The sequence below is a fragment of the Carassius carassius genome, chromosome 3 (assembly GCF_963082965.1).
Source record: "Carassius carassius chromosome 3, fCarCar2.1, whole genome shotgun sequence".
In the NCBI taxonomy this organism is placed as follows: Eukaryota; Metazoa; Chordata; class Actinopteri; order Cypriniformes; family Cyprinidae; genus Carassius; species Carassius carassius.
In genome coordinates this window covers 7,326,808-7,340,873 of record NC_081757.1, presented here as the reverse complement: position 1 = coordinate 7,340,873, position 14,066 = coordinate 7,326,808, and the positions used below count along the sequence as shown (strand labels likewise).

At 42.6% G+C, this 14,066-nt stretch overlaps 1 protein-coding gene across 1 annotated transcript; it reads left to right on the top strand.

Annotated features, from left to right (window-relative positions):
* Window positions 1-44: 44 nt before the first annotated feature.
* LOC132117762 (E3 ubiquitin-protein ligase arih1l-like) lies at window positions 45-11,562 on the top strand. Its single transcript, XM_059527070.1, has 14 exons — window positions 45-443; window positions 2,036-2,103; window positions 2,237-2,381; window positions 2,537-2,629; window positions 2,719-2,774; window positions 2,861-2,927; window positions 3,873-3,979; window positions 4,275-4,317; window positions 4,454-4,525; window positions 4,889-5,019; window positions 5,110-5,167; window positions 5,329-5,589; window positions 5,816-5,928; window positions 11,318-11,562. Exons 1-14 carry the CDS (start codon window positions 150-152, stop codon window positions 11,400-11,402), a joined length of 1,593 nt encoding a protein of 530 aa, XP_059383053.1. The 5' UTR covers window positions 45-149; the 3' UTR covers window positions 11,403-11,562.
* The last annotated feature ends 2,504 nt before the right edge of the window (window positions 11,563-14,066 follow it).

Here is a 14,066-nt window from a genome sequence, read left to right as displayed (position 1 = left end):
CTATTTTTGAGTAGCAATTTGGCGGGTTTTGTTGTGAAAACCTGGCAACCCTGTCTTCTAATAGGGATCCGCTCACTCAGTCAGGAAAGCGCAGGTCAAACATCAACACACACTCACACTTTATCACATTCACCCTACAACACTGAGACATGGACTCGGACGAGGGCTACAATTATGAGTTCGATGATGAAGAAGATGAGGAAGAGGAGGAGGAGGAGGAGTGCAGCGAGGACAGCGGGGAAGAGGAGGCCGAGGATGAGGAGCTGCTGGACCCGGCCGTGGCTGGAGGAGAAGCCGAAGATTGCGCTGACACCGGCGGCGGAGGAGGAGGAGGCCTGGGGCCCGGCCAGGAGGAGGAGGACTACCGCTTCGAGGTGCTGACCACCGAGCAGATCCTCCAGCACATGGTGGAGTGCATCAGGGAGGTCAACGAGGTCATACAGGTAGATTACAAACAGATTTACTGTAGTTTTCCTGGGAGTTTATAAGTTTGTTTATGTGGAGGACTGATGCTGTTAGCATTTAGCATTAGCTGCTAACTGACATGAGAGGTCTAATGGTGCGAAGGTAACCATTTGTTTGATTTATTGACTGCTTTTATGTTTTGGCGCCTTGTGTTATTTAAGTGAATTAAAAATAACGTTCATTGGGTTATTTTTTCCCCCCCCTTTTTTCAGCTGAAATTCTGCTAGCGCGACCCAGTTTACAGATTACTTACTGAGTTTTATTTTACAGCGAAGTTATTGTGGATAGTAATCTATACCAAACGTATCTTATGTTTGAAACCTTATTAAAATTGTGTTATTAATCAGATGGCATTGTGTTTTATGTTAGTTGATAGCTTTTATGGATAGTATCTAAACGTATCGTATGCATTTAATCTTGTTTAAATTGTGGCATGAATCAAATGGCAGTGTGCATTGTTACTTTTTTTTTTTTTTTTTTGAAGAAGAAGAAGACTACTAAAATCACTGCAGCTAACGTTATATGACACATTTGTTAAGATTTTGACAATTTTAAGCTTCTAAAACACGCTTGGCACTTTATTTAAAGTAAAGTAACAGTAAAGATAAGGTACTTATCAATTTGTATAGCTTATGGAAAACCTCCAAGTATTAGCGTTGTGTTGGGAGTTTATTAGATGAACATCTCAAAATGTATCTTCATAAAACTATACAACCTATTTTATATCATCCATACCTTGAGCTGTTAAAGGCTTAATGGTGGATTTGTAAAAAAAAAAAATTAAATGTTTATTAGTGAAATTACTCAAATGTATGTTTTGGCACCCACTTTTGAAACCTAAATAGCTTGACAGACAAACAGCTTGGCATTTTGATTTGTAAGCAGTCAAGAGGGTCAAACCTTATTTTGCGTTGCCAGATGATTGACATCACTTTGCAGCTGATCCTGACCAAGCATCAGCCACTTAAACAGAAAAAGACCATCTGAACTGTCTATTTAGTGGTCTATATGATATATATTATCCTTCAGTAATGAAACAACATGTCAAGGCTATAAAGACTGAGTTAGCATAAAGAGTGAAACTTATTTCTACACCAATTTTTCTGTGTATAAATATAATAACAAGACTGTCTGTGAAATGCTGTACAATGAATGCTGGGATATTTTGAATCTAGAGTGCAGATAAATTTTGGATCCTTCTAACCTAGCTCCTCTAACAGTGATCTTAATTGTTTAAAGAAGAAAAAAAAATCTCTTCAACTAGTGTTGTAGCCAATTTTGATATGTGTTATGTTTTTTGTTGGTGGTAAGTTGCATGGGGGTGACGTTCTTCCACCTGCACACTAGGGGGCATAGGCAGGGCATTATGGTAGTTGTGGAGGCTATATGAGTAAGACACAGGTGAACCAATAGCCAGGGGAATTACGATCAGGAGAAGCCACATAGTTTTTCAACCATGCATGCGTGCAGGTGTGAATGTTTGTGATGGATTTTGTCATGTTCAGCTATTAGCACCATGTTTAATGTTGCATGCATACGTACAGGATAAACAGTATTGTGTCTTTTTTAGAACCCAGCTACGATAACCAGAATCCTCCTCAGTCACTTCAACTGGGACAAAGAGAAGCTTATGGAAAGGCAAGTTATTTTACTTAATTTATTTTACTATATTTGTATATGTTGTCATAAAAATTTAGCATATCTTGGTTAAAGGACATTTACGATTGGTCTGTTTGCTGTTTGAAAGAGCTACATTTACATGGTGTTTTAGGTACTTTGATGGAAATCTCGACAAGTTGTTTTCAGAGTGCCACGTCATTAACCCCAGTAAAAAGCCCAAAATGCGACCAATGAGCACACGCTCCTCCAGTCAGGATATGCCCTGCCAGATCTGCTATCTCAACTATTCAAACTCGGTCAGTGTCAGTTTTGGTCACTTGTTCACTACTGCTCCTAAATCTTCACCAGTTCCTTAGAAAGGCCTGTGATAACAAAACTGAAGTCCATTGAAGTGACTCAGTTTGCACAACTCTGTGACTTATTCGGCAGGAATGTGTGTTTCCTTTCCTAGTATTTCACAGGCCTTGAATGTGGGCACAAGTTCTGCATGCAGTGCTGGGGCGACTACTTAACCACCAAAATCATCGAGGAAGGGATGGGACAGGTGGGCTTCTGTTCAGCTCATTGCTATCTGATGTTACAATCAGATTCCCCACTTAATTTTGGTTTTTATTTTTGCTTTTGTTCTTCCAGACCATCTCGTGTCCTGCTCACAATTGTGATATTTTGGTTGACGATAACACTGTAATGTAAGTGCTTTGGGTAATTTAGCTTGTTTATATATATAGCTTCTATATATTTTTTTTAAAAAGATATGTTATGGGTTATTTTGTAGGCGCCTGATCACAGATTCTAAAGTGAAGTTGAAGTATCAGCATTTAATCACAAATAGTTTTGTAGAGGTAAGAAGTTTTTATTGCATAAACTGTGTCTAAAATGCTATTGGCTTGCTTGCAACTCCATGAATTAGCTGGGATAGAGATTCAAATCATTTAGCATTTGAGAATTTTAATTTAGAAGGAAGAAATACATTTTTTAATTTATACATTTAGTAATAAACTAAAGGAATAGTTCACCCAAAAATGAAATTTTGCTGAAGTTTGACACCCTCAGCTCAGGCCATGCAAGATGTAGATGAGTTGCTCTGTTGGAACAGATTTGGAGAGATTTAGCATTGCATCACTGATAAAGCTGATAAAATATCACAGTAATCCACAATGACTCCAGTCCATCAATTAACTAACCTCTTGTGACATGAAAAACTGCATCTTTGTAATAAATCAAACCATTTTATCCAAAGCGACTTACATTGCATTCAAGCTAACAATTTTCTCCTAACATGTGTTCCCAAGTAAATAACGTCTTAATGATGGATTTGTTTATTACAAACATCCATCTTTTCAATTCACAACACATTAATCTATGGATTGGAGCGGTGTGGATTATTATGATGTTTTTATCAGCTGTTTGGACTCTCATTCTGACGGCACCCATTCACTGCAAAGCATCCATTGATGAGCATGTGATGCAATGCTAAATTTCAAAAGATCTCTTCTGATTAAGAAACAAATTCATCTACATATTGGATGGCCTGAAAGTGAGTGAATTCTCAGCTAATTGTAATTATTAGGCAAACTGTTCCTTTCAAAGTTTGTTAACTAACTTGTGTACAAGGCTTTTTTAACACACTCAGAAAATATAAAGAAAGTATTAACCATTCTGGTGCTAAATCTAGAAATCATATATGGTTGCTTTGTGTTTAAGCTTTAGAATGGCATGAATACCGGTGTGTATATGTAGTATTGTCTGTCTGCAGTGAACTGTTCCGTCTCTCTGCTCCTCTGCAGTGTAACAGACTGTTGAGATGGTGTCCAGCTCCTGACTGCCACCATGTGATCAAAGTTCAGTATCCTGATGCCAAACCAGTTCGCTGCAAATGCGGGAGACAGTTCTGGTAAGAGTCTGATGCAGAATGCATTGCAGAGCTTCAGTGGATCAGCAACATCCTTTAGCTTTATGTGTTAACGCTGCAACAATGATGTTAGTACAAGCAGTTTGTTCTGCTGTGCACCCTTTTCTGTCATTATTGACTCCACATCAGCTGTGTGCTGTTATTTTTAATATGCAGGAAAAAATAACAGCATTTGGCTTTGGAATGACACGAGGTGGAGTAAGTAATGACAGTATTTTCGTTTTTAGGTGAACGACTCCCTTTCATTTATTTTTGTTTTGTTTTTCTAAATAAATAGTTTCAATTGTGGAGAGAACTGGCATGACCCTGTTAAATGCAAGGTATGTTAGCATCTAATCATTGTCATGTTAGCATTAGGCACAAATTTTTAGGTTTGATTATTTCCATTGTCGAAATTGATATTAGATTTGTCCTGAGGGGTGTTTCTTATCTTTAATCATATTTCTTCTCTTCAAGTGGTTGAGGAAGTGGATAAAGAAGTGTGATGATGACAGTGAAACATCCAACTGGATTGCAGCAAATACCAAGGTACTGAGATGTACATAAACACTCAGATGAGATCTATGAAGATCAGTTCACTTGATATCATTTATTATTTATTGTGATGAAGAGAACGTTGTTCTATTTTAAGCCCATACTGTATCCAGAAAAAAAAGCATTGTTTAACCTTGTTAAACAGGTCTGGCCATTTATTTACATTTATTTGACAGGCAGAACAGATAAATGCAGGACAAAAGAGTCAAAATCTAGAAAGTGTACTTTAGTCAATCAATATTATATCTATATTTATATAAATCAAATTTGAATCAGTAGCATGCAATAGATTGTTATGTGATGTCAGTAAACGCAAAACATCTCTTTAATTCTTGTGGGTATTCCTGTTTTTCATAGGAATGTCCCAAATGTCACGTGACCATTGAAAAAGACGGCGGCTGTAATCACATGGTGTGTCGAAACCAGAGTTGTAAAGCAGAGTTCTGCTGGGTTTGTCTCGGCCCTTGGGAACCTCACGGCTCTGCTTGGTGAGTCTGCTTCACCTCTTAATAAATAAATGCTTATATTTTTATATGCATGTCATGTGGAGTAACATGTACATATCACACTGATTACAGGTACAACTGCAATCGCTACAATGAAGATGATGCAAAGGCAGCCAGAGATGCTCAAGAGGTACTTTAGGCATTATTCGACCCAACATGTGGCATCCTTTATCTATCCAAGGAGACTCAGCTTAGCTCTTGCAGGAAAGCATGACTTCTCCCTGTTCAGAGCAAACCATAGCCTGTAACTGTTGTTCTCTTTGGAATGAATGTATTTTATCCATGTCACAGCGATCTCGTGCAGCCCTGCAGCGCTACCTCTTCTACTGCAACCGCTACATGAACCACATGCAGAGTCTGCGCTTCGAGCACAAGTTGTATGCACAGGTGAAGCAGAAGATGGAGGAGATGCAGCAGCACAACATGTCGTGGATCGAGGTGCAGTTCCTGAAGAAGGCCGTGGATGTGCTGTGCCAGTGTCGCTCCACGCTCATGTTCACTTACGTCTTCGCCTTCTACCTCAAAAAGAACAACCAGTCCATAATTTTTGAGGTGAGCAGGAAATCAAGTTGTTGTTGTTTTTTAATTGCACAACACCATGTGGTTGACTGTTTTATAGCTGCAAAAATAATGACTGTTTTTGAATAGGTTTCCAATATACTCCACCTGTCTGCTGTTGGTGGGAATAACATTCAAACTTAATGTTTCTTATAGCGTTACTTTGTTTACTCTTGTCAGAGAAATCAACACAATCTTACTGCTATTGTTGATTTTCCAGAACAATCAGGCTGATTTGGAGAACGCTACAGAGGTGCTCTCGGGTTATCTAGAGCGAGATATCTCCCAGGATTCTTTGCAAGATATTAAACAGAAAGTTCAGGATAAGTATAGGTGAGAAATTTAACCAAAATCCCGATATTTGTGTCTTTTGTTGTTGTTTTTTCTTCTAAATGTACACAATTTGCATTGTAATTTTAACTTTTTTTTTAAATTTCTGTTTAGCTTGAATTGCATTATATTTTAGTATTATGTTTAGTAATTGCACTTCTTTCAGTTTTCAATATTCCATTGCTTTTTCACATTTTATTTCAGCTTTAATTCAATTTACAGAAACGTAATAATGGATTTAGTGACTGACACATTGGATGAATTCTGAAAACAGTTGCAAATTTTATTTTAAATTAGGATTTACATATCAAGATACAGGTGTTGGTTTTCCTGCTGGACATCACTGCCTGACGCACCTCCTCCAGTGCCTTTTGAACTGGTGTGCCGTGACACCTCACTGAACACTTCTGTAAGCCTGAGCGGGTCGTCAGCTGGGGACCACCACTCATCGACGTTTCGCTCCTTTAACCCCAGTACGTCTCATGGTGGCGGAGCGATGGCAGGGATCTCTCCCTGCCACCCCCTGCTGATGCCCTAGGTGTTTACCCCCCAACCCTTCTCCTTCCTCCTTAGCCACAGCCAGAAGCTGCCTTTCTCTGCCTCCTCTGCCAGCTCTTTCATGGCTTTCCGATGCCTCGCTCCTGTGCATCCCATGTCGCGGAGTAGGCGAGCGGTTGAGGAACCTACGAAACCCCTACACCCCACTTCTACAGGGCATATAACGGCTTTCCAGCCCGCCTCCCTGCACTCTGCCGCCAGATCAGAGTACTTGGCTCGCTTCCGCTAATACGCAGCCTCCACCCCTCCCTCCCATGGTACAGTGAGTTCCACAAGGAGGACGGTCTTGCAAGCCTCTGACCACATGACGATGTCGGGCCGCAGGGATGTTTCCACTATCTCCCTGGGGAACTGGAGCTGCTTTCCCAAGTCGACCCTCATGGTCCACTCACTTCCAGGTGGGAGGAGCCTTGCTGTATCTCTCTGGCGGGAGGGTCTGACGCTCTCTCCAGCCCTCGCGGATGGAATGTCGTCCTCGAGCGAAAGGTCTACTGTTCGCCTCCTTTCTGCATGACTCTGATACCTCTGCCAGCTTTTTCAGTACTTGGTCATGTCGCCACCTGTAGCGGCCTTGGTACAGTGCCGTCGTGCAGCCCGACAGGATGTGCTGGAGGCTTGCATCGCTGGTGTTGCAAAAGGGACAGGTCTCTTCAGCACCAAACCATTGGTGGAGGTTTCGGGGACAAGGCAAGGTGTCATAGGTTGCTCTGATCAGGAAGCTGAGCCTAGCTTGGGGGATCTTCCATAGGTCGGACCATGACATGGACCTGTCTGTGAGACCTTCCCATGACGTCCAACGTCCTTGCTGGCCCTGGGACACCGCTTTGATGTTAAGGCGTTAGTGCTCAGTTCTTGCCACTTCTGCCACCACCATGGCTTTCCGGTCTTCTTTGGAAGCCTTTGACCAGAACAAGGGAATATTGCCCCTCCCTAGGCCTGCTCGACCCTTCTGCACTCTGCCGACCACCTCGCGGTGCTTCAGCCTGCCGATTGCCATGTCGACCTCTTCTTGGGCTTTCCACTTTCTTCCCGTTCTTATCTGGGTGCCCGCTGCTCTCACCAGCTGGTCAGTGGTTTCCCTCAGCTCCAGCACCAGCCGAGCCTTCTCTTGCTTGTATCCCACTCTGATGGATCGCAGTGGTAGTTGTAGCGTGTTCCTCCCGAAGAGGCCTACCTCCGAGAAGCATCTTGGTAGACCCAGCCACTTCCTGATGAACGAGTTTGCCAGCCCGTCCATCTTGTTTACCACTGATGAGGGGATTTCACTCATCTTCAGTGGCCACATCACCCTTTGGTACAGTATGGCCTGGTAACACCAAACTTTGTACTTTCCGGGAAGTTGGCTTTGGTTGATCTTGGCCAGGCCATCTGCGAGCTGCTTCCTCACCGTCTCCCCCATCTGCCTGTCTGAGAGCTCTGCTGTGTAGGTACGACCCAGGCTACGGACAGGTTGATCTTTCAGCAACGGGATATTCTCACCACCTGCGACAAAGATGGTGTTGTCGTTTCTGACTCCGTTCTTGATCGACAAACTGCGTGACTTGGAGGGTTTGATCTTCATCCTCGCCCAGCCCACAAGCTCGTCGATCCTCTTCAGCAGCCTTGTTGTGCATGCTGCTGTCCGGAGTATGGTGGTAATATCGTCCATGTAACCTCTAACTGCTGGTAGCCTTTGTCCTGACGGCAGTTTCACTCCTCCGACCATCTTCCTAGCCCCTATGAGGATGATCTCAAAGGCTGCGATGAACAGGATGGGCGAGATTGAGCATCCCATGGCAATGCCTACTTCCAGCTGTTGCCAGCCTGTTGTGAAGTCCTGGTGGGTGCAGCACATCTGGAGGTCTCCAAAGTACTTGGCCACCAGGGCTCTTATGCCGACTGGGATGTGGAAGAAGTCCAAGGCGAACTCGATGAGTTGGTGGGGGACTGACCCGTATGCGTTAGCAAGATCGAGCCACACTACGTGCAGGTCACCTCTCTCTCTCTTCGCCCTTTGGATCTGCTCCCATATTACTGCTGAGTGTTCCACACACCCTGGGAAGCCTGGCACACCTGCCTTCTGGCAGCTGGTGTCAATGTACCCGTTTCCTGTGAGGTAGCTGGTCAACCTCTTGGCTAGGATGGAGAAGAAGATCTTCCCTTCGACATTCAGGAGGGCGATACTCCTAAACTGGCCGATCGTACTGGAGTTTTGCTCCTTTGGGATGAAAACTGTGACAGCTCTCTGCCACTCTGACGGGATGACTTGGTTTTTCCAAGCCACTCTCAGCAGATTCCAGAGGTGTCTCAAGACCCCTGGGCAGTATTTGTACAGCTTGTATGGTACCCCGTTAGGGCCTGGGGCTGAGGCTGTTCTTGCCTTCCGGACCACCTCTGTTACCTCGCTGAGTTTGGGGAGGGCAGCATCAAAGAGGGAGGTTGGGGGAGCTGGGCGAGGAACATACCCAGGGGATCCCAGCGGAGTTAACTGCGCTGGGTCACTGTACTGCTCCTTTATGTAGTACTCCAGCTCAGACTTGGTAATCTCCAGCTTTCCGCTTCTCTTATCCTCTAGCAGCTGTCTGGCATGCTTGAAGGGATTTTTGAAGAAGTTACTCCTCTCTTTCTCCTTCCGCCTTCTGCGCTTACGGATGCGCTCTGCCCTCCGTAGGCCGGCAAGCTCTTTTCTCACCTCGTCCCACAGTGGTTTCAGGCCCTCCTTCTCCTCTCTGCTTGCCTTCCTCCACTGTTTTCGGAGTTGACGTCGCCTCTTCACCAACTGTTCGATCTCCCTCTCCCTCCTCCCCTTCCACACTGGGCAAGCTCTCCGCTTTCCAGCAGTTACTCCGAATCTGCCTATGCATTCATCATACAGGATGTCTCCGATACGGTTCAGCTTGGTTTCCACCTGTCCATGCAATGAGTGCTCCAGGATAAGGCTGAGGTCCTTGTCCAGCTTCTGCCAGACCGCAACTTCGTTGGCTTTTGGCCACTTGACCATCTGCCTCCTTCCGAGTTCTTTCCTTTCTGTCCTATGGCTTTGTACGCGGTTGTTGGGGTTGCTTTGTGCTCTGTGTGTGTCTTCGTCAGTACCACTCTCAGAGGCATTGGCGTCCATCGCGGGCCCTCCTGTGTCCTCCACCTGCCTTTCTACAGCAACGGTGGATCCCTCAGCGCTGTGGTTTGCGACCTGGCCTTGGGTTCCTCTTGTCTGACCTGCGGTTGCAGAGCAATGTTGCTGTTGGCCTCCCTCTACACACTTCTTCCTTCCCTGGTGGATCCGCAACCCTCTGAAGGTGGTCTCTTTCTCCCACCCACACCTGCATCTTCTCGTGATCCTAGAATCTTTGTCCGTATCCGTTCCAGTCGTTACCGGGAAATCCGTCTGTCTTGGCCCTTCTTCCACCCCGCCTCTCGGAGGGCCATCGGGTTGTTTTTCCTTATTCATTTTCATAGTGAGAGTAGGGTGTCCCTTTTATGGGACTAGTGGGTTAGGTAACTAGCCTTCCACTCCCGGTGCAGACTTTCCTGCAGTCATCCAGTCTTTCCTGGTTGTCCTCCAGACTTCCCTGGATGCCAACTGCCCTTTCACAGTAGTCACTGGATTCCTCCAGATTGTGCATATCAAGATACAGGTGTTGGTTTTCCTGCTGGACATCACTGCCTGACGCACCTCCTCCAGTGCCTTTTGAACTGGTGTGCCGTGACACCTCACTGAACACTTCTGTAAGCCTGAGCGGGTCGTCAGCTGGGGACCACCACTCATCGACGTTTCGCTCCTTTAACCCCAGTACGTCTCATGGTGGCGGAGCGATGGCAGGGATCTCTCCCTGCCACCCCCTGCTGATGCCCTAGGTGTTTACCCCCCAACCCTTCTCCTTCCTCCTTAGCCACAGCCAGAAGCTGCCTTTCTCTGCCTCCTCTGCCAGCTCTTTCATGGCTTTCCGATGCCTCGCTCCTGTGCATCCCATGTCGCGGAGTAGGCGAGCGGTTGAGGAACCTACGAAACCCCTACACCCCACTTCTACAGGGCATATAACGGCTTTCCAGCCGCCTCCCTGCACTCTGCCGCCAGATCAGAGTACTTGGCTCGCTTCCGCTCATACGCAGCCTCCACCCCTCCCTCCCATGGTACAGTGAGTTCCACAAGGAGGAAGGTCTTGCAAGCTTCTGACCACATGACGATGTCGGGCCGCAGGGATGTTTCCACTATCTCCCTGGGGAACTGGAGCTGCTTTCCCAAGTCGACCCTCATGGTCCACTCACTTCCTCATGGTCCACTCAAATTACCTATGATTTCTAATAAACCTGTAGTTATTTTTTTTAAATACATATTTATATATTTAAATATGTATTTAAAAATATGTATTTATAAACATTTTTTTAAATAAATTGACAGCTCTGTAGAAAAACCTAATTATGAATGTCATGATTATAAATAAATAACGCAATGACTCCAAAAGAACATTTTGATTTTATATAATACACATCTGTTTGTGTACAATTAAATTTGCAGCCACTTGAATTTTTAATGCATCTTGTCTTCATTGAAAATGCATTGACAGTTAAGTTAAATGCATCTTACTGGCTTTGAAAATATGTAAGTAATAAGTAAGCTTGAACCTGGATCTTTTCATGTGCATGCTGCTTTTTCTTCTTGTCAGAGTTGGTTATCCAATCACAAACCTATTTTATCTCTCAAATCTCCAGTGAAAATGCCCTTACAGAAAGCTATCTATCTTAGTTTAACTCGATAAGAAATGAGGGACATTCATTGTTGAATGGTTCCTGTGAGAAATGTGTTCAACACCGCTCACATTTGAGGACTTTCCCCTGCGTTTCTCCTCCCGTGTAGATACTGTGAGAGCCGGCGACGAGTGCTGCTGCAGCACGTTCACGAGGGCTATGAGAAAGACTTGTGGGAGTACATTGAAGACTGAGCAGAACTGCTGCGTCACCAGCTTCAGAACGTGGTCTCCATTCGGCCATCACCACAACCCCTCTCCATGTTGCATCCTTTTTACATGGCATCTGGATTTTTGCTATTATTTAGAGTTTAATTTCATTTTACTGAAATAAAAAGAGAGTATTCAAATACAATTCCTACATCAGTATTGCAGTCTGTAAGTGTTAAACATCAAAACTGCTCGGAAATGTATTCCATTCTCCGAGCTTTCTGTGGAGATTCTTCAGTAGTCTGTTTTTATTTGATTTTGATTGTTTTTGTGCTTTTTGTCTGAAGTTGTTTTTATAGTTGGAGTAGAGATTGGCTTGTGTTAAGCATCGCTCTACAGGTCTGAGCCATGCGGAGTATGTTGTGTTTTGGGAATGCTTGGTTGGGTGGCTTTATGCAGAAGTGTGTATTTCAAGCTGTAAATAGCACACATGCATGGAACATGGAGGGGGATGCATCTTTTTTAGGAAAAATATTTATTTACAGATATTCAAGAATGTGTTTAAACAAAATGAGAAGAGGCCACGTGACATTTTTGCCTCTTTTTTTTTTTTGTAGTTTTTTTTTTTTTGTAGTTTTTTTTGCTGGAGGTTAACAACCTTTTCAGAACGTTGCACACCTGAATCAGAGGAAGGGTAACAGTAGCCTTAATTACTAAGAATTACACGAAATCTCACACGGAAATATCTGGGTCATTTTTCACCCCAAAATTAAAAGGATAAAAAAAAACGTACATTTTGCATAAAGGAAATTAAATTTTTTAAACCAGTTTACATCATTTAATTTAATCCATTGAAATTTTAACACAATTCTCATTACCAAAATGCAAAACAACTTAATTTGGGTATTATAGTAAACAATTTAGTCCCTCTTTTCTATTACAAATTCCACACCATTAAAAATTAGTCGGTGTTCTCCTAAAATATTTTCTATATTCAAATCAAATTGATTTGTGTTTGAGGTGAAATATGACCTGGAAATGTTCTTTACGTGAGATTCAACCAACTGCTCTCTTTGTTAAATGCATTTCCGGATGTGGACATTTTAGGTGTTTGGTTTGAGCTAAGATCGACTGGAACATCCACTCACTCGCTTGTTTTTATGAACCATCTCGTTTTAGTTGATGTTTGGCTAGACGTTTATCTCTTTACGACAGCTGTTATAGCGAACACACTACCAGATGTTCCATGAGAGCAAACCTGAGTGACATTCACTCACTAACAACTTAAGTCTCAAACGCTTTGACCTGTTTCTCGTTTCCCTTGTTAAATGTATGCACCTTTTGTAGTGTGAGAGAAGGCAGATGATATATTGAAAGCACTGTTGTATTTCTTTTCGTAACTGCTAAGTGGTTACGAGGCTCACTGGTACTGAATGTCGAGCACTATGTAGAGTAGATCAAACCGAAACACTGCATAGTCAAGCCTGGCTGTGAGGAACAAAAACTTGGCCTTTCTGTGAAACTAATAGGGCAAATATGAACGCTGTTTACACTAATATCAGAAATGGCCAGAGAGATCGAGCTCAGTACAGTATGTGAACAGTTGTTGTTTTTATATATATAATTTTTCTCAGTTTTCCCTTTCTGTATGTAATTTCCTCACCCAATGCATGGTAATCTTTTTCAGTGCATCAAACACCTTTGCGTCTGAACTGGGTTTGTAGGATAGTTTACAGCAGCTAATTCTAATGTCCCATTTTTTGGCCTCCGTGAAGATTGTGTTCATGTTTTATGAATCCCTTATTGGAAAAGAAAACACAAGTGAGGGATGGCAGTGTTGCCTGTGTTGACAGATGAGATTTTTTTCTTCACCAAAGTGTGAATATATGAATTAAAAGTGAACAGTCTCTGATTTAGAGAAATGTTCATCTACGATGGCTTTCCTGTGTTATAACCATTCTTATAAAAAAATGTCCTATTTAAATAAATCTCATTAAAAAGCATTTGAGTGAAATCATTGTTTCGTTTGATGCTATCTGGAATTTTTCTCTGTCTTATCAGTCTAGTCAAACTTATTTGTCGAGTCAAACAAATATATGCATATATGTTCTGCTCATTATATTAATTTCATTCATCTGTTCATCTTGAATTGTTATAATAGCAATATATTCATGTTTATAAATATTATTATACTGAATAAATATTACTTTATTTCAATAATATAAAAGGAAAGGTTTACTGTGATTACAAGCATATAATAATAATGTATTTGCAAAAATGTGTAAATTATGCTGATTAAATATTAAAATATTATTTCCCTAATATATATAAAGTTAACTTGAGGATAACAATAATAAGTTTATTATTATTATTATTGAATTATTATTATTATTGAATTATTTTTTGCTCGTGGTGTGAATAAGCCTTAAGTTGAATAAAAGGTTTCAATCCATGAATGTAGGCAATCATGTTAAAATGCATGGTTTCTATGAACTGATATTTCTGGGAAAGAGCAGCAGGGGGCGCGAGACGCCTCAGAAACTCCAGCCAGAAAAATAAAGGAGGGTCTTTTTTGTGTGCTTCCCCTGTCCTCTCACTGCGGATGGGTGCGGTTTCACATCAGTGCAAGATTCATAGCACATCATTTTAACAGCACGCGTGCTCGCATTTATCGTACTGTAAAGTATAAAAGTAAAACATACACGTACA